Below are 20211 nucleotides of genomic sequence, written 5' to 3' on the forward strand. Positions count from 1 at the left end.
AAATCAATCTGAAAGTCATAACCTGTGTCGGCACAATTAATTAAATTGTTATACATCGGTTCGCAAATACCTCCGGGAGGCTGGGCTCCCTCAATGTTGTACGCAGAGCGAGACCCCTCTCCAAGGTGCTGATGTTAATCAATAGTTACTCTGTTCCTGATATTAACTTTAGATGAGAGTTCTTTCTTTGGTGGCTTCCTCAGGGAACTTCTCCGCAAGATCCTGATTACCCTTAACAAAACAAGGCTGTTAATTCATGAAGTCATGGCACACTAAGAGGAATAGAAGTCTGCCGTGGCTCTGAACTTTGTCTGTGTTCCATAGTTTATGCACACACACACATCTTACCACTTGGTGTGGGAGTGTACAGTCAGTATGGATAGCAAAAAATAGCGCTGTAACATAGAATTACGCTATAAACATGTAGAGAGATACATGTTGGACTGTCATGGAGTAGCAAATCTTCAGTTTCAGTTAGTCCATCTCTCCTGCACTTCTGTATATTATTATTGGGGATTTGTGTTTGCTCTTGGCCACTTCTAAGTTGCCTTTTAGCAAAAAGAAAGAAAAGCATGTCAGCTTACACTGTGTTGGCTACCTGGACATCTTTTCAAGGAAAAATCCCAGCAAACTGACTCTAGAATGTTGATATAACAAACAATGTAGGGTGTACTGGGTAAAGTTCTCAACTATCTCAAGACCACAGAGACAGTTCCTTGTGGTACATTTTCTGCCTGAAGGTAAGTGTTAGAGGGAGTGTTTGCTGGAGAGAGACTGAGTGATGTCAAAACTTTGTACGTTTGTGGGGCTAGAAGGAAGGCTGGCAATCTTTACCTCCCCAGGTAAGAGATGGGGAAGGGACTATGAAAGAAGACACAGGTGAGAGCTGGCAGGAAGGAAGGCTGCCACCAGTGAGAAGTGTGGCTGCCAAGTGCCAACCAGTGTTTGTAGCCTAATGGTGGAGAACCCGTATTTATTTATTTATTTATTTATTTATTGCATTTATATCCTGCCTTTTTTCCTCTTGCAAGGAACCCAAGGCCGCTTACATTATCCTCCTCCTCTCCATTTTATCCTCACAACAACAACCCTGTGAGGTGGGTTGGGCTGAGAGTGTGTGACTGGCCCAAAGTCACCCAGTGAGCTTCCATGGCCGAGTGGGGACTAGAACCCAGATCTCCCAGCTCCCAGTCCAACACTCTTGCCACTACATCTTTGTAGGGAACATTGCTTGCATTTCTGTGTTAAGCATTATTCTCTCTCATGTTTAGTACTCAGTTGCTGAATTACATTAGTTTATTTATACTGCTTTATTAGATATTGGATATACTGATATTTTTACTATGCATTTATCTGCCAACATTATGGCTATTTGAAATTGTTTCTATTGTATTTTAAAATATTTTTATATTTATTGCTGTTACATTGTAAATTATATTCACTGCTACTCATTGGTTATGTTGTGCTTCTTTGGGCACAATTTTATGGAAAAGTGGCATACCAATAAATATATAATGATGCTGGCGGTACTGATGCTGATGATGTAGAAGATGACGACGATGATGATTTGTTATATCCACTTTGTTTTACCATAGTTTCAAATCAACTGTCTAAATCAGGGGCAGGGAACATTTTTCCTGTTGAGGTTCACATGACCTCAGTCAAAACCTGTCAGAGTCCACATTCCAGCTTTGGACACAACACAATCAGAGCCAAATGTTGGTGGGACTAGAGCCAAAGATGGGTGGAGTTATCAATGCAAGTCTTACTTTTGTTCAGTGCAGTGATCCCCACCCACCCACCCACAAAAGAAGGAGACAGGGAACATGGCCTGGCGAGACCTGGACTGAGTCTGAGAGGCCTGGAGGTCTGAATTTGGCCCACCGGGCGGAAGTTCCTCACCCCTAAGCAAAATATAAGCTCTCTGTGTGTGTCTAGACAGGCTATCTGGTTTATAATGTGGCTGCTTTCATCCTAAAAGTAAATTTTCTTACTTTCAGTGATGTTATTGACATCCAAAATTACCTGCACAATTTCATGGAGCCGTAAAGGAAGCCTCTGCGCCCTTCACACAGGCACCTTTTGTCTCTAATTTTTGTTCCTCTTTGCTCTATTTCTAGCAGAACAATATTGCATAGAATTACTCTGTGCTTATTTCCATTGTCCATCAAAAGGCTACCAGACCTGCTACAATCAGCTGCTTCGTCTGTGATGATGATAGGTTCCATCAGAGTAACTGCACCGCAGTTCATGTCAGAGAACTGGTGATAGCTGTCCATTTAGACGGTGGCACTGCCTTTCCCTAATTGCTCGCACTGAATTCTCCGCTGTATGTGTGCTACTTGAGGAGCAGGATAAAACAATATACACAACAACAACACTCATCTAAAATTAGCATAAACAGAGCAATTAAAGTGAGACAGTTAAAGCATAAAATAAAACACGCCTAATGAGGTAGATTCAAAGTTGGACAAAATGCACAGACTTGCACACACCTCCCAGGGCCTCCAGAAAGCTAAAAAGGAGTGTGTGGGTATGCTCCCCCGGGCAGGGTGTTCCAAAGCCCAGGGCAAGGGTGGCCATCGCAAGGCCTGTGGGAGGCATGCGGCACCCTATGGGTCCTTTCGCGCCCACTTTTGCCTCCTGCTGATGCAGCACAGTTGCTGTGGCGGCAGCAGCAGGAAAAAAGCAGTGGGCTTTCGAGGACACAAAGTGCGTGCTGCCTCATGTGAGGCTTTCTTGCAGAACTGCCACTTTTTGCCAACGCCACAGTGCAAATTCAGCAGTGGCAGCAAATTTGGCACCACCAATGGGAGGCAGTGGGGGAGGCTGTGGCCCTCGGTGGGTTGGGGGGGATGAGACCCCTGACTCCTGGATGTTGCCCAGCCCTGGCCTAGGGGCTTCCAGAATTGCTCTGCCTCCTGTGTGGACAGGTTTCCAAGGAGAGGACGTTCGCTTGCAGTGGGGCAGCTTCTGAAAATGCCTGTACATGTCCCCCTGATGTCTGAACATGGGGCACAGGAGCCCTTTCATCACGTTAAAAATCATTAGGTGGAGATCGAGAGAGAGAGAGACAGAGAGAGACAGAGAGAGAGAGAGACAGAGAGAGAGACAGAGAGAGACAGAGAGAGACAGAGAGAGAGGTCTCAGGTCATCCGAGCAGAGATTTTCATCTGGGCCGCCCTGGGACAACTCTAACATTGCCCCTTTGACTGCACTGGCTGTCCTGAAATCAAAGCCAGCCAGGCTCCTCTGCAAGCCACCTCAAAGCAGGTGAGATCCTGTAAGAAGGCCTTGTAATAAACAATTTCTTTATGTAGTGCCAACCTGAAATGATGGCATATAAACTCCAGGCAAGAGCTCCTGCCATAACTCACCTCCTGTCCTTTTGGGTATCATTGCCTGATAAGGTACATGATGTAAACATCTGATTATATTGTGCCTGATGGCATTTTTATGCACTCGGTGTCCTCCCCAAGGATGGTAAAAGAGGATCGCTGAAATTGCTTTTGGACCCAGCTTCATTCCGGTTTTATGATTTCAGACTCATCACCACTGGTGTGCAGGGAGACACAGGAGAGACCGAGTCTGACGGGAACACCCAATGCAGGTGGTCAGGTCTTCACAGGCCTCCTCCTACCTCAAGCTTTGCTGTGTCTTTGCACAATCCATGTAGAAGTTCCACTGAAATACATGGGGACAGCACAAGGAGACACGTGCAGGAACCCCTTCAGACTAAGGACAACTGCCCATCAGTTGCAGGGTCCTAGCCAACACATGCATCAGCATCTCAGGGGTGAGGATTGGGATAAGCCACTTGCGTGTGGGAGACGTTCACGCATCCATCCTGAATGCCTGAAGGGGGCTGCTGTCATACAGTGCAATCCTACATGTGTCTACCCAGAAGTAAGCCCCAATGAGTTCAGTAGGACTTATTCCCAGGTAAGTGTGTTTAGGACTGCGGCCAAATTCATGGAATTGATGATTATATATAATAAATAGTATTATTATTCAGCACCATTAGTATACATGGCATTTTGCACAGTAACTCCAGCAAAAGCTGCCCCAGCAGCTTCCCAACAAAAAACAAACAAGCAAGCAAAAAGTGAGGCAGGGAGAGGCGAGTCCACTCTTGCCTAGGAAAGCTCAAGCTGCCTGCTACAACCAATTAATTAGCCGTTAATAATGTGTCACAGGACCCTCTGTCATTTTTTTCTTCTTCAACAGACTAATGCAGCTATTCTTCTAGAATTTAAAAAAAAAAACACAAAAACTGCAGTTGCTTCTGTAAAAGCTCAGATTTTAAGCTGTTAAACAGCACCACTTTGCGAAGCGGGGGGGCAGGGGCTGGCAATGTGTGGATGCAAATTGCTCCATTTACACACACACACACACACACACACACACACACCATAGCATCGGCCATGTGTAAAATGGCTGCTTAATAACAGCAGCAGAAAAACAACCACAACAAATCAAAGGGATTGCTACGTTTCCAAAAGGAGGCCCAAAGGTTTAAAGGCAGTTTACCTTGCAAACAAAACAGCACATTTCATGCCTGAAAATCTAGAGACCAAGGTACACATTAAACATGGGCCCTGCCCCATATGGCCTCCCCATGTTGTGCTCTCTCTCATCTTCCTCTGACACGGCCTTCCACGACCTGGTGCCCTCTGGATGCGTTGGACTACAACTCCTATCATTATGCTCTAACATGTAGTTCAATTTACCTTGTGATGTGACATGGTTATTCTGCCAGTTTACCTGTCCCCCTCACCAGCCATAAATGTGGAACAGTGGTGAGGAAACACACATAATGACAATGTCACAGCTAAATGGAAGCCACACACTGTGTGTGTGTGTGTGTGTGAGTGAGAGAGAGAGAGAGAGAGAGAGAGAGAGAGAGAGGCGGGGGGAATGTGGCATGGTGAGGATGCTGTTTCTGGTTCGGGGGCCACCCTTGCCTGCTCCAATACATAGTTCGGATCTGACGTCCCAAGAGCTTGTCTTCCCTTGAGTTTACGGCTCAAGTTAGGATTTTCTGTATGAATGGAGAGATTTGATCAATGCTTTCCAGAACCCCTAGCAAAAACAGGTGATTTAGGGCGCAATCCTATGGGGATAGTCGGCCGCCTCCAAACTCGGAGGTCACCGACTATCCAATGCAGGGCGGGCGGAGCATGGAGGGGGATCTTCTCTTCTATGCTCTGGCCATCCTGCATTTGTGGCTAGATGGCCGATTTTGGCTATCTAGCCAGGGCGCCTTGGAGCAGGGTGTGGGGAGGGAGGAGGCTGGGAGATGCACACTGTATAAAGCGTCGTAACAGAACTTCCACCATCCCCTCCCCTTCCTGCCCCCAGAAATGCCCCTCCCCCCGCTCTGTGCTGCTCTTCCGAGCATGGAACCGGGGACGGACCGCACCACCTACAAGGTGGCAGGGGTGGGGAGGCGCTGGCTCTGAGCACCGTTCCCAGAAAACAAAAAATCCTGTGGCCATCTAGCCACTGTCCAGCGGCCTTAATTCCTGAAACACCATCTCTTATTAGCTACGCGAAGGCTTCCCCATTCCATTTTGTCATCATCAGTCCATGGATTTGCTGTGTCTGGTGTTCTGCTGTGACTTTTAGTTTAATTCGGAGATATTTCTGAAGATTAAAACATCTCAAATTTGGAACTGAGATGTGTGCAGTTTGCATCCATTTTCAGTTGGTGTCTGTTTTGTTTTGTTTTTATTTTTCTTACAAGTTACCAAAGCACACTATAGCCCATGCATATTAATTCAATCACAATACAAAAAGGGATTGCGATGAAATTCTAAAACCATGCCAAGATTCCTCTTTTCTGCTGTGAATTCTGAGCATATGTACCAGTACACACTGGCAACCTGTAGGAATGTGGGAGACATTTATTCATTTTGCATTTTAATTTGAATTCTAACTTACCTATTCTTGCACCTTCGAATCACTATGTAAACCGAAACTCAGTTATCCTTTGGAATTTGCATATTTCTGAATTTTGCAATGGCGTTTTCCAGTTAAAACAAACATACAAATATGCATATATCCATGAAAATAACATCCAAAATGCATTATTTAGAAAAAATGCTTGCAAAACTGTGCATAACGGATAAAAACACATACAAAAATGGCTTAGGAGAAATGTGCACAAAAATACTTATGAATTTTCATGCAAACTTTAAAAAGCCAAATTTAAGATCAGAAAAATGAGAACAGGAGAAAAAACTAAAATTGACAGATTTGTTCATCCCCAGTAACCCATAAAAATAGCGCGTGGAGTGAATTTAAAATTGCAGCCAAATATATATGAACAGAGGTCTTAACAAAGTCCAGAAATGTTTTGAAGAAGAAGATGATGATGAAGAAGAAAGGTACATTGCTAATGTATAGGTGCTACTCTAGAAACAAAATCAGGGAATTTGAAATTCACACAAGGAGAATTTCCCAAGAACCTCTACTTTTGATTCTCTAACCGTGCAATCCTATGCATGTCTATTGTGAAGTAAGTCCCACTGGGCTTACTCATTGGAACTTGCTCCCAGGGAAGTGGGCATAGAACTGCAGCCAAAGCGGTGTCGGTGTATGCAACTGCTGTGTCTCCATTTGCAAATTTCCTCCCCTGCTCCTATACACCCACACACTTTACGAGAAGCCAATTACAGAATACTAAGATATTCGTGTCCTATTTATAGCTTATCACAGAGTCATCACAGGCAGAATCTTACATAATTGCTCTCTGAAAAAAGAAGTGGAGTGACTTAATAAGGTGCTCTACTCAGAGCTTGGCTGCTTTTAGAAATAACCTCGAACTTAGCGTTAACTTAGACATGCAAACACACCTCCTCCCTCAGCAAAAAACCACCCCCAAACACTTTTGGATAATGTCAGCCCAACTGAATAATCCTTAGTTCCTCTGATGCTTTTGTTTGGTTGTTATGTCCAAATCAGTTGACTAGAATTCACTAGGAAGGATAAAAAATCTAAACATATACCAGCTGTATATGATAATATGGAATACCACCTGCTTATATAATGCATGCTTCCCCAACCTGGTGCCTACAGATGTGTTTGACTACAACACCCATCATTTGCAGACTGCGCCATACATTTTATTCTTACGATATGTAGATACAATGTATTGATTCAATGTACTGGTTTTGTATTTTTATATATTTAAGATTTGTGTACACCACTTTGAAACCTGTAAATGCAAGTGGTTTACCAACACTCATAAATATATGTGGGTGTGTGCATCTGTATGTAACAACAAAGAGGGCCAAATGCACGTTGGGATTGTCCTGGAGAAACATCTAACTCCTACAGTTCAGACATCAAGAGTGACCATCAATCAACAAAACAAAACAAAACAAAACAATCATTGCCCCATCTGCTGCATGCAGCAGAAATCTCGCCTAAGGGATGTTTTGTTGGAGAAGAAGAAGAAGAAGAGGCTAGCACAATTTGTGCAAAATCATGGCTGCAAATCATCAAATTTGAGCAGATGAAACTATTTTGCACAAATTCTGCTATTTATGGCCACAAATGTGTGCAAAAAAACTTTGGTAAAGTTCCTGGGTTTGGGGAACTATTGCATGGCTCGGCTCACAAATGCAAGCCAAGCTGGGTCCATTGTGGGGATCTGTCAGGCTCAAAAAGGACTTGATTTCCTTGTGAAGGACAACCGTACGATCATCGAGGGTGCAACCATAGGACTGTGCCCTAAATCTGTTAGCTCTGAAGGTGCCGCCAAGTTACACAGTTGTTTTTGCTGTAACAAATTCAGATGGCTACTACTCTACAATATGTCATTGTATTTTTACATTAAACTGGAATCAGTGTCTAATGTATTTCATTAAACACACACACACACTGGATGAGAGAGTCTATTTGTTTTCAATATCTAATTAGCAAATTAGTTTTCCCAATCAAAGGAGCATTAACAACACCTTTCACATGGCTAAAGGTTGCTACCACCTCATTTCTCCAAGCTAACCAAAGCCACCTCCTTTGGCTTGAATTTGGGCAACTCAGCCTTGCCATTTAATCTTACTCCAAAGACTACATTGTGGTGGAAGCTGAGCTCCTGTCACAATAGCAGCAGCTACAAACTCATATGTGATGGCATCAGGAAGCATATTTCTGAACCTGCCCTATGAAGTGATGGCACTCCAGATGGTACTCCATCAGCAAGAACGCACGCAACACTTAGCATAGACAACACAAGGTCCAAGTTGCAAGAATTTTCCCACAACTGAAATTCAACTTGTTGCCACCAAAACAGGAAAAGCAGGGGGATGGACTTACACTGCACAATGAGCTGCACCAGAGCTTCCCTCGGCTTGACGTTAAATCCATTGTACTGGCTGGTCTGACACCTGTACATCCCCGTCATCTCCCGTGAGACATTGACAATCCTCAGGATCCCATCGTAGCTCTCCATCTGCATCGACCCATCTGGCATGGGCACCTCCTTGTCGGCCCTGGACCAGAGAATGATGGGTTTGGGTTTCCCGGTCACCTGGCACTGCAATTCAACGGTATCTCCCTCCCTGGTGACCAAGGGCGACTTTTCTTGGGGGACAGTCAGATTGGGTGGAACTTCAAATGGGGGCAAAGGGGGGGAAGGGAAAAGGAAAAAAGAGAGAAGCAAACATTGTATGGTTAGTACTTGGGAGTTCCATGGCTTCAAGCAGACTGACAACCAAAGGCAGAGTTAGGGAGTCATTCAGCCAAGTGGGAGACCCTGAAACCGTGATGCTTTGCTACTAGTGGCCATCTCTGGGGGCCACACCCACTTTTTCTGCAGCAGAATCTGTGTCCACTAATGGGGCTTTGCATCTTTGATTTTCCCCCCTCATATATATTGTCTGCATGTTCTTTCATACACATACCACACAGAGACACACACACATCTAGATGTGTGGGGAAAAGGCAGGGTGCTTGCCACACCTTCCCTCTGAATGTCGCAGTTCGGTATGTGGCAGAGATGTGGCCTTATTTGCAATATGGAGCAGCAGGCTGCCACGTGATACCCCACACCTCCAGTCTGGATTGGTCCAGCACAGAAGGTTCCCCTCACCCGTGATTTCCTGCTTGTGTGAAACAGGGCATGTTATTGGATGCCTACCATATCTCAGGTAACTTCGAGGTAGATAAAAATAAAGTATTAGCTTTATTGTATGCAATTAGCATCATCATCATATACACAGACACAGACCATTTCAGACAAAGTGTTTTGTCAGGAGCATGCCTAAAATGTGGTCATTGCTGAGACAGGTAGCTAATCTTGAACTGAACAGAGGGAGGGGCCATGGCTCAGTGGTAGAGACCCTGCTTTGCAGATTGAAGATTCCAGGTTCGATCCCCAGCATCTCCAGGTAAGGGAAGGAAAGACTCTTGCCTGAAACCCATTGCGGCTAGTCAGCGTTGGCAATACTGGGCTAGAGGGACTCAGGGTCTGGCTCAGTATAAGGAAGCTTCTGACATTCCTATGAATGTTCCTATGAAGCAGACTGCTCAGTGAAAAATATACAATCTGCCTTTCAGCTTGCACACTCTCTCTGTACCACAACAAACACATATGTAGGGATGTATGAGAAATTTGTTTCAGTTTATTTTTGAGCAGGATTTACCCAGGTCACACCTTCCGGACCAAAGATGGACTTGGATGCAATCTGCTGTCCAGGTCTGCACATTTTTGAGCTTGCAACGTGGACCAAAAAATTGCATTTGACAGCATATGTACATTTGAAAATGTGCAAGAAAAAATATGTACTTTTGAAAAATATGCAGAAAGATGCTTAATCAATGGGAGAAGAATGCGTACATTTCAAAGATGCACACAATTGATGCATCATTGGGGGGGAAATACGCATGAAAAATGCATGGATTTTCATGCGAAAAGAAAGAAAAGACAAAGCTTGCAATCTGATATAGACTTGAGTTGGAACGAGCTTCAAGACGGAATTCAGAGAACTTCAGCCAGTTTGGGTCTCCCCGCCCAGTCTCTCTCTCTCTCTCTCTCTCTCTCTCTCTCTCTCTCTCTCTCTCTCACACACACACACACACACACACACACAGCAGTCTTTTTACTCTCTCCCACACTCAGAAATGCAGCAGCAGCAACCCCCACCCCCAGTATCTCTCACTCAGGCATATAGATCAGAAGTTTCCTCCTCCCTGCTCACGCCATCAATGGTCATTCACTCTAGGAGGAGCCAGTCCCCCCCCCCCGGGGCTTCAGTCTGCCAAACAGGTGCTGTTCTCTGACCAGTTTCTGATTAAAATGGGACCGTTGAAACTGTGTGACTCTAGGAACGCACATTGCAATTTCACTAAGCCGTGGGAAGGGAGACCCCCCGCAACATGCTCCCACTTCTGACATTTTCTAAACTATCCCCAAAAGACGTTTCTGGTACGTTTCGAGGGGTGGGTGGGTATTGAAATGCTCACAAACGGGAATCCTTAGGCATCGAAGCAAACACAATAACATAAAACCGTTGCAGGCGATGCGGCCTGAGTCACTGGATTCTTCTGAAATGTGACAGGAGTAATGCCCCTCACTGAACAGCTTCCCTTGGTTCTATGATGAATAGCTCTTCTAGGGCATTATGCTGACATAATGCTGAAACGCCACAGTGCCTGGGACAACAGTGCTGCTCCTGCAGCTCCCCGATAAAAGCAACGGCAGCGGCACGCGTGAAAAAGCAGCGAGAAGCACACTTGGTTCCTCGAAAGACCCAGCTGCCCACCCAGCTCCTACACCAGGGGTACCGAACCTCGGGCTTATGGGTCAAATCCAGCACATCTGGGGTGCCCTGCCACTGGCCGTGCCTCCTTTTCCGTGACCCACAATTCCTTGGGGGTTTCCTAGCATGTCCATGTTTCCCCCCATTCTAAAAGGTGGACTTGCCACCCCTTAGTTGCTGGAAGCAGGAGCTTGAAGCTGGATAGGCTGGTATTTTTGGCCCCGCCCCTTTTGCCTTTGGCCCCGCCCACCCCTGGAATGTGGCCCCCGAGGGCTTCTCCAAAACTGAATCTGGCCCTCAGGCTGAAAGAGGTTCGGGACCCGGGCCCTGCGCGAAGCAGCACAGTATCAAATGCTGGCCCCCAACTGCCCTGATGAAACAGCCACCCAAGCCCACCTGGCGGGCTGTGTGAAGCCTCTCGTTCGCAGTAGCATGCTGGGAGAGGTGGACCTGACCTCTATTTATTAATTTATTTAATTTGCACCCCACTTTTCTATTAAAAAAAATGGCACTCAAGGCGGCTTACAGAAACAACTGAAACTGATTAAAACAATAAAATAATACATTAAAATACAATAAAAATAGAACAATTACAGGAGGGGAAGTATTACTAAAAACAGCATGCAGCCCAACATGCCCACTTACAGGTGAAAGGCCTTCGTAAATAAAGAGGTCTTTGTCTGCCAGTGGAAGAACAGCAAAGAGGGAGCGAACCTGGCCTCCATTGGCAGGGAGTTCCAAAGCCTGGGAGCGGCCACCAAAAAGACCCTCTTGCAGGTGCCCACCAAATGTGCCTCTGAAGGTGGTGGTGTGGAAAGAAGGGCCTCCTCTGAAGATCTTAAGAACTGGGTCTTAAGAACCTTAGTCTACTCTAGCAGACCTCTTCTGTTCACACACTTACTTATGAAGTCTCTTGATGGCTATGAACCAGGCTAGCCAAGTGGAGCCTCCATGACTGGAAGCAGTGAATCTTTGAAAAGCTGGGGAGGGCAAACTGTGGGGGAGGGCTCCAGCCTTGCGGCCTTGCATGGGGGCTTCCTGCAGATATCTGGCTGCTCAGTGTTGGAAACAGCAGATGGTGGACTAGATGGACTCGTGGCCTGAGCCAGCAGGAGACTTTGCATCTTCTCACCCTCCTTGTGAAAAGTGAGAGGGAGGCAGTGCTGCTTTCTACATTCGTAGGAGCAACGGCAACTAAAAAGGCTTGTTTTACAAGTCCCCTACCCACCCAGCTAAGATATGGGAAGCAGGACCTCAGTGGCTGACCTCAGAGGATGGGGAGAAGGATTCCCGCAGGTCCTCTGGACCAGGCTATTAAGGCAGAGGCAGCTCCAGAAAAGAAGGAATGAAAATCAATCTGGTGAGCCAGGAAGGGGCAGAGTCAATCTGCCCTCCCCAGCCTGTGCCCTCCATATATGTTGGGCTCTAATTCCCAGCCAGCATGCTGACCGGGAGTTATGGGAGTTGCAGTCCAGCACTTCTGGAAGGAGCCAGGCTGGGAAAGGTTGAGGAGATTCTTTGGAATGTGGGGAGCTCTGCCTCGGCGAGCCCACACAGGGCCAAGACGGTGGTGACAGGAGCTGCTCTGTGTCTGCCCCGCTGATATGTGAAGTGGGGTGTGGAATACAATGCTCCTCTCAAAAGCTGTGTGCAGGTGAGAGAGGCTGAGGAACTTTCCCCACCCCTGCCTTGCCTCTTCACACTTTATTTGGAAATTATCTATACCACGCCTTCATTGCCCAGGAAAACCCCTGGGTGGTGTGCATAAAATGGTAAAAGCAATATAATATGACAATAAAAAAAATTAAACTGAGACATAAAAGCCATAAAACCAACAAATAAAAACAATCCATCTGAAATCAATTTAGGTTGTTAAAATCAATTGTAACATTTCAAGATTCTCCTCAAAATGCCTGGGCGGACAGGAGCACTTTAATTTGGCATGAAGGGATACAGAGTTGGTGCAAGAGTCAGAGTTGGTGCCCCTGTGGGCATTTTCGCCCAGGTCACTTCTGGCATCAATGTCGGGATGTTGGGGGGAAAAAAGGGGAAAAGGGGTAGGCTGCAGGGAAAAATTCATCTCCCCTCACCAGTACATACCTTTTGATGCAAAATGTATACACAAACCACACTTCATGAATAAATGGACAAACACCTGGACAAATGTAGCTGCTCCTGTCACACCTAGTTAAAGCCACACCCCCTTAAATTCAACACAAGCAGGTATATGTATATTGTTGTAGGTTTGCGGGGTTGGTCTGGATGTTCTCACGGGGGCTCCTCCGACGGTGTGATGCTCGTCTCTAAGTTTACTGTGAATGGGTTTTCTATCAGTGGAGGTTGCTGAGGCATACCTTGTCAGAGCTCGGACTTGGTAGCAATCCTGGCAACGTGCCAGGCTCTTTCTTGGTTAAGGAGATTAACTTGAAGAAAGGCTAAGGAGCCCCCTTCTCAAAGGGGGCAGGTCTTACATCCTCCACCTTTTCCCTCTCCCAGTTCTGGGGATGAAGTACTCAAGCTGTCTGGGAAGAAACCAGGCATTTTTTGGAAAAGGACGCTGATGGGGTCAAAGAGCTGCGATTGAGCTCTCTAACAGCATTTTGTGTTGCTGGTGTAACGCACTGGTATATTTTTCTTTAAGAATTCTGAGGAATATTCCTGCACATGCTCAGAAAAGGAGTGAGATAGGGAGTGGCTACCATTTTAGACAGTTACCAAAATTGCAGTGAAGAAGAAGCTTGTTTTCTCCTCCCTGAACCCTTAAGACACATTCGTAGGGAGGTGCCCCTTTGAATTTTTTTTAAGAGTGATGATTTCCCCCCCAAATACTATGTATGAGTTCCTTGTTTGTTTATGTCCTTTTGTGTTGTATAAAGTGCTGTTTAACAAAGTTCCTGTGTTGCTGGATCCTGATCCATGTTGAGAAGATTGCTGAGGAGCTGGCGCGAACTAAGTAAAGACCGTTTGCCCTCTTCGGCCAGCCAAAAGAATCAACCCACAGAGAGAAGTTTTATTTCTATTTTTGTTTTGGACTCAAGCGGGGAAAAAAAGACAGAACTTTGGGAGGGCTGTGCTCTGTTTGATTCTTTTAGTGATAAGTATATTGTTCCACATGTAAAATTATTACATGTGTGTTATTACTGTTTTAATTAAGATATTGAAAATATGTTAACTGTCCCTGGACAAAGCCTTTGCTGTGAGTCCCTTTAGAGACCCTGAAGAAAAAGTGTTACGCTGGCTTGTCCTACTTTTTTATGTATTTATTTAAAGTATTTCTTTGCCAGTTTTTAGGCAGGAGCCCTCCCAAGTTAGCATACAACAATAAAACTCATAATAAAAACTGATACCGTAAAAACAACAACAATAAAAACAGCACAACAATAAAATGCGCATAATAGACTTCTGATGCGTGAACTTTGGGACATGTGTTGGGGTGTTAATGTTGTGAACCTCCACCTTATGCTCAGCTTGTATCTTTGTAAATAAATGCAGATATTACAAAACACCAGTCAGTCTCCAGTAACCTCATTCCAAGGAAATCAAACGCTGAACAAGCGCCAGAACCACTGAAGTCTTATTGTTCAGAGAATTGGGATGTGCATAACAATATAAATGAGAACAATATAAACTTATTAAAATCTGATAAGATAGACTTGCTAATGCCAACATTTCTGTAGAACCTTTTGGTGCACAAAGAAGATCAAGGTGGCCAAGGCTGGTGTTGTATTTTCCCTCACCCCTCCTCTTGATGCGGCTTCAATGCCTTTAATAGCTTTACTTCCACTCTGTCCTCTCAACAAACCTGTGAGGCAGGTCAACTGTATGAGGATGGGTGACTGGTCCACTGGCACCCAGTCAGACTTAATGGTCCATGCATGAGGCCCCATCTACAAAACCTGCAGTGCACAGAAATACAGGAGGAAGAGCTTGGTAGCCCCATGGAGAGCAGCTGGGTTAAAATAAATGGAGCAAAGAATAAAAGGAATATGGCGGTCGGAGTCGACTACCGGCCAGCCAATCAAGGAGAAGATGAGGATGAAATGTTTGAAAAGCAAACTGCCAATGTTTCAAGGAAGCATGAGGTAGTAGTAATGTGGGACTTGAATTTCCCTGATATTTGTTGGGAGACAGATTCTGCAAAACATGGCCCCTCCAGGAAATTCCTGACTTGTGTGGCGGATAACTTCCTCCTACAGAAAGTAGAGAAGGGAACTAGAGGATTGGCTAGCCTTGATTTCATCCTAACCAACAGAGATGACTTAGTGGATCAAGTAGCAGTTATGGGAACTCTGGGGGAAAGTGACCATGTTATACTTCAGTTTTTGGTTCTTGTTGTTGTTGTTGTTGTTCAGTCGTTCAGTCGTGTCCGACTCTTCGTGACCCCATGGACCATAGCACGCCAGGCCTTCCTGTCCTGCGCTCTCTCCCGGAGCGTGCTCAAGTTCATATTCATTGCATCCGTGATGCTATCTAGCCATCTCATCCTCTGCCGTCCCCTTCTCCTTTTGCCTTCAGTCTTTCCCAGCATCAGGGTCTTTTCCAGAGAGTTTTCTCTTCGCATTAGGTGGCCAAAATATTGGAGCTTCAGCTTCATTATCTGTCCTTCCAATGAGCACTCAGGGTTGATTTCCTTTAGGATTGACTGATTTGACCTCCTTGCAGTCCAGGGGACTCGTAAGAGTCTTCTCCAGCACCACAGTTCGAAAGCATCAATTCTTCGGCGCTCAGCCTTCCTTATAGTCCAGAAGCAAAAGCTGAGTGTAGCCAATACGTACCCTGGATTTTAAGAAAGCTGATTTTAATAAACTCAGAACAATGATAAGTCAGGTCCCATGGCAAGTGACTCTAACGAGACAATGAGTCCAAGATGGGTGGCAGTTTTTTAAAAAGGAAATTCTAAAGGCACAATCACAAACAATTCCAACAAGAAGAAAAGGCGGGAGACAACAGAAGAAGCCAATGTGGCTTCACAAAGAGCTTAGAGATGACCTGAAAACAAAAAAGGACACATATAGGAAGTGGATGGAAGGCAAAGCTGCAAAGGAAGAGCACAGGCAGGTAGCACAGAATTGCAGGGATGGCGTAAGGAAGGCTAAAGCTGAGAATGAGCTGAGGTTAGCAAGGGATGTTAAAAGCAACAAAAAGGCTTTCTTCAGCTACGTGCATCGTAAAAGACAGAGGAAAGAAATGGTGGTTCAGCTATTAAATAAGGATGGCAAAGAAAAGGCAGAAGTGCGCCATTCCTACTTTGGCTCAGGCTCTCCCAAAAGAGGGTCTATGACCCCCCTGGCAAAGGCGAAGTACAGGCTGAAGGGGCAGGATTGCAGCTTGAGATCGACAGGCATATGGTCAAGGAACACCTCATTACTTTGAATGAGTTCAAATCTCCAGGGCCAGATGAACTGCATCCTAGAGTAATAAAGGAACTGGCAGAAGAACTCTCAGAACTGCTGTCTATTCTCTTTGAGAAATCATGGAGGACGGGGGAAGTGCCAGATGACTGGAGGAGGGCTAACGTTGTCCCTTTCTTCAAAAAGAGTAAAAAGGGGGAACCTGGGAACTACAGACCAGTCAGTCTGACATCAATCCCTGGGAAAATTCTGGAGCAGATGATAAAGCAATCCATCTGGAAGCACCTTGAAAATGAGGCAGTGATTACTCGAAGCCAACATGGATTTGTCAAGAACAAGTCCTGCCAGATGAATCTGATCTCATTTTTTGATCAGGTCACCTCCCTTGTGGACTGTGGGAATGCTGTAGACAATCACATACCTCGACTTCAGCAAAGCTTTCGACAAAGTGCCCCATGATATCCTGATGAGCAAACTAGCTCAAAGTGGGCCAGTTGAAACAATGATCCGGTGGATCCACAGTTGGCTACAGAATCGGACTCAAAGAGTGCTTATCAATGGGATCTTCTCAAACTGGGGAGAGGTAACGAGCGGGGTACCGCAGGGCTCAGTCCTGGGCCCAGTGGTCTTCCACAATTTAATTAATGACTTGGATGAGGAGGTGCAGGGAATGCTGATCAAATTTCCAGATGACACAAAATCGGGTGGGATAGCTAATACACTGGAAGACAGAAACAAAATTCAAAGTGATCTCGATAGACCGGAGCGCTGGGCAGAAGACAACAGAATGACATTTAATAGGGATAAATGCCAAGTTCTGCACCCAGGAAAAAGAAACCAAATGCACAGTTACAAGATGGGGGATACGTGGCTCAACAGCACTACAAGCAAGAAGGATCTTGGAATTGTAGTAGATTGCAAGCTGAATATGAGCCAGTAATGTGATGTGGCTGCAAAAAAGGCAAATGCTATTTTGGGCTGCATTAATAGAAATATAGCTTCCAAATCTCATGAAGTACTAGTTGCCCTCTACTGGTTAGGCCTCATCTGGAGTACTGTGCCCAGTTCTCAGCACTGCACTTTAAGAAGGATGCAGATAAACTGGAGAGGGTTCAGAGGAGTGCAACAGAGATGATCAGGGGACTGGAAACAAAGCCCTATGAGGAGAGACTGAAATAACTGTGCATGTTTAGCCTTGAGAAGAGAAGACTGAGGGGAGAGATGATAGCGCCCTTCAAGTACTTGTAAGGTTGTCACAGAGAGGAAGGCCAGGATCTCTTCTCCATCATCCCAGAATGCAGGACTCGGAATAATGGACTCAAGTGACAGGAAGCTGGATTCCAGCTGAACATCAGGAAAAACTTCCTGACTGTTAGAGCAATACGACAATGGAACCAATTACCTAGGGAGATGGTGGGCTCTCCCACACTGGAGGCATTAAAGAGGAGGCTGGACAGCCAGTTGTCAGGGATGCTCTGACTTGGATTCCTGCATTGAGCAGGGGGTTCGACTTGATGGTCTTATAGGCCCCTTCCAATCTTACTATTCTATGATTCTATGATTCTAAGCTGGAAGGGGGTTTAGTGCACTCTGAGCCTGGCTGAGGCTGGTTGTTGTTATGCGGGGTTAACCAGCTGATATATTTCATTTCTTACATTTCTACACCACCCAATTGGTGGCTGGTTTACAAAGATTAAAAATTGTAACAATACTACATTGTACATAATATTTTAAAAAAATGTTTACATACAGACATGTAAACAGACAGCGCGCACACACACATTCACACACACACTTTTTTAAAACAATGAACCATAAAAAATCCAATGACCTGATTAAAAACCTATGATATGCTGCCAAGTGCCTGAAAGCACTTTTAACCTGGCACCAAAAAGATAACAATGTTGGTGCCAGGCAGGCCTTACTGGGGAGATCATTCTATAATGGGAGCGGTGGCTGCCACCGAGAAGGCCCTCTCCGTTGTTGCTGCATTCCACGATCCCTCGGAGGAGGTGCCTGGAGGTGGGCCTTAGACGATGAGTGTAGGGTATGGGACGGTTCATGCCGGGAGAGGTGCTCCATCAGGTACTTTGATCCAGCACCATGTAAGACTATATCGGTCAAAACCAGCACCTTGCATGGGGCTTGGAAACATACAGGCAGGCAGTGCAAGGGAGGCAGAGTCGGTCTTATATGTTCAGACTTTCTGGTCCCCATTATCGATCTGGCCGCTGCATTTTGCATGAGCTGCAGCTTCTGAACCATCTTCAAAGGCAGCCCTGCTTAGAGCGCATTGCAGTAATCTAACTTGCAGGTTACCAGAGCATAGACAATGGAAACCAGGTTATCCCTGTCCAGATAGGGGCGTAGCTGGGCCACCAACTGGATTTTGAAGAGGCTCTCCATGCCACTGGGGCCACCTGAGCCTCAAGTGACAAAGATGGCTCCAGAACAACCCGCAGGTTAAGGACCTGATCCTTAAGGGGGAGTGCAACCCCATCCAAACAGGTTGAGCACCCTCCATCTATATCTCGGTTAATAAATAGCTATTCATCAACCATCTTGCCTCATCTGCTGTTTCCTGACCTAAAGAGAATACTACAACAGCAGTGTTGGTTCGCTTTTAAATCTTCTACCTTCATGGATCACTCTTCAAAAGGGCATATTTGCCAGAGTTGTGCACTCCCTCGGTACGAACCCAGAATAATGAGATGAAGTGGGCTGATTCGGAGGTGTCTTGTGAAATGTAGCAGATCAGGCCAGCACCGAGGTGCCCTGAAGCGAAGCAGCTCCTCCATGAAGTGCCTTGTCTGCCTCGTATATTTGGAGCTCTTCTTATGCCTTCTGAGCAGCCCAGACAGGCTGTCTCCAAAATGTATCAGCTTCTGAAAGATCACGCAGAGGGGCAGGAGGAGGAGGAGGGAGGGGGGAAGGTGAGAGGATGCGGAGGTACCAAATGTATCCATTTGAGAGAGATCTGGCCACCGGGAGAGGCAGGGGAAGGGGAGAGGAGGAGGAGGAGGGAGTGAGCTTTGCTGTGAGTCAGCCTCCGTTTGCTCATTGTGAGAGAGGTGGTGTTACTGGAGAGGACAGGACTGTCCAAATGTTATTTGGCCAGAGCAGTGGCCTCCAAAGTGGGGTGCATGCACCATGGGGGGGCGCAAGATGATCCATTGGGGTGCGTGAGCCACCTGATAATTGAACAGTCTCCCGCTGTCCTGATGAGCTGCCATTGTGTGCAATGATGGTGGCAGCGGTATTAGCAGCAGGATGGGACGAGAGCTGAGAGGGAAGCTCCATGGCATTCCCCTCTCCGCTCCAGTCCTAGCCACTGGAACAACTGCCCCAGTCTCTGCCAGGCATGGCAGAGGAAGCCTTAGCCCTTCCCACTCTCCTTTGACAGAGTGAAGCCGAGAAGAAAGTGCGTGCTGTGGGAACGGGTAAAGCGAGGATCCATACAATCAAAAAGGGAACCTCATGATTTCATATTATTCTTAAAGGGGAGACCCACAAAACCACCATCCAATCACAAAGCACATCTGCCTCCGTGGACTGAACCAGAAAAATCACAGATTCGCCCCTTGTGGGCATAGCCACAGTGCAAAAACATGGATCCTTGGCAGGATCCTCTTGATTTCGTATGATGTTTGCAGAGCAAATCTCATGGCACAAAAGCAGGGAAAAATGGCTCCCCGGAATAAGACAGCTGCCGCTGTGCATCCAGAGGGCCTAGGAGCTGGTGGCGGCAGCAGCTCGCCCTCATTCACAGGAGGTGGCCTCTAGCCAGGCGCCCTCCCCTCCTTCCAAGGAAGGGAGAGCGCACACTTGGAGGGCAACTCCTGCTGTCATGCCTGTTGGCGGTTGGAGGCTGCAACGGGCAGCGTTTTCCCCAGCAGCGGCTTCCCCTGCAGCACCAGTAGCAGTGGCAGCCCCCCTGGCAGCCCCCCCCCACGGAACAAGGGCCCAGGTAAGAAGCGAGGGGCTTGGTGGCATGTTGGGGGTCAAAGCGGGATTTGGATGTCCAAATCCCACTTTGTCTTCATAGGCTGAGGCAGGTCACCCTCCCCCCCAATCAGCCCGAGCTGAGTCAGGCC

At 46.3% G+C, this 20211-nt stretch overlaps 1 protein-coding gene across 3 annotated transcripts in view; it reads right to left on the reverse strand.

The window, feature by feature from the left end:
* Nucleotides 1-20211, reverse strand: part of MDGA2 (MAM domain containing glycosylphosphatidylinositol anchor 2) — a 682071-nt gene that overhangs the window by 251617 nt on the left and 410243 nt on the right. For all 3 annotated transcript variants that reach the window (XM_084833668.1, XM_084833657.1, XM_084833679.1), the window contains exon 8: nucleotides 8323-8616. In XM_084833668.1, the coding sequence (XP_084689794.1) occupies nucleotides 8323-8616 (294 nt within the window). The remainder of the gene's footprint in view (nucleotides 1-8322; nucleotides 8617-20211) is intronic.

Source organism: Heloderma suspectum, chromosome 1 (assembly GCF_057233095.1).
Source record: "Heloderma suspectum isolate Gila_16-S chromosome 1, 16-S_ref, whole genome shotgun sequence".
Taxonomy (NCBI): domain Eukaryota; kingdom Metazoa; phylum Chordata; class Lepidosauria; order Squamata; family Helodermatidae; genus Heloderma; species Heloderma suspectum.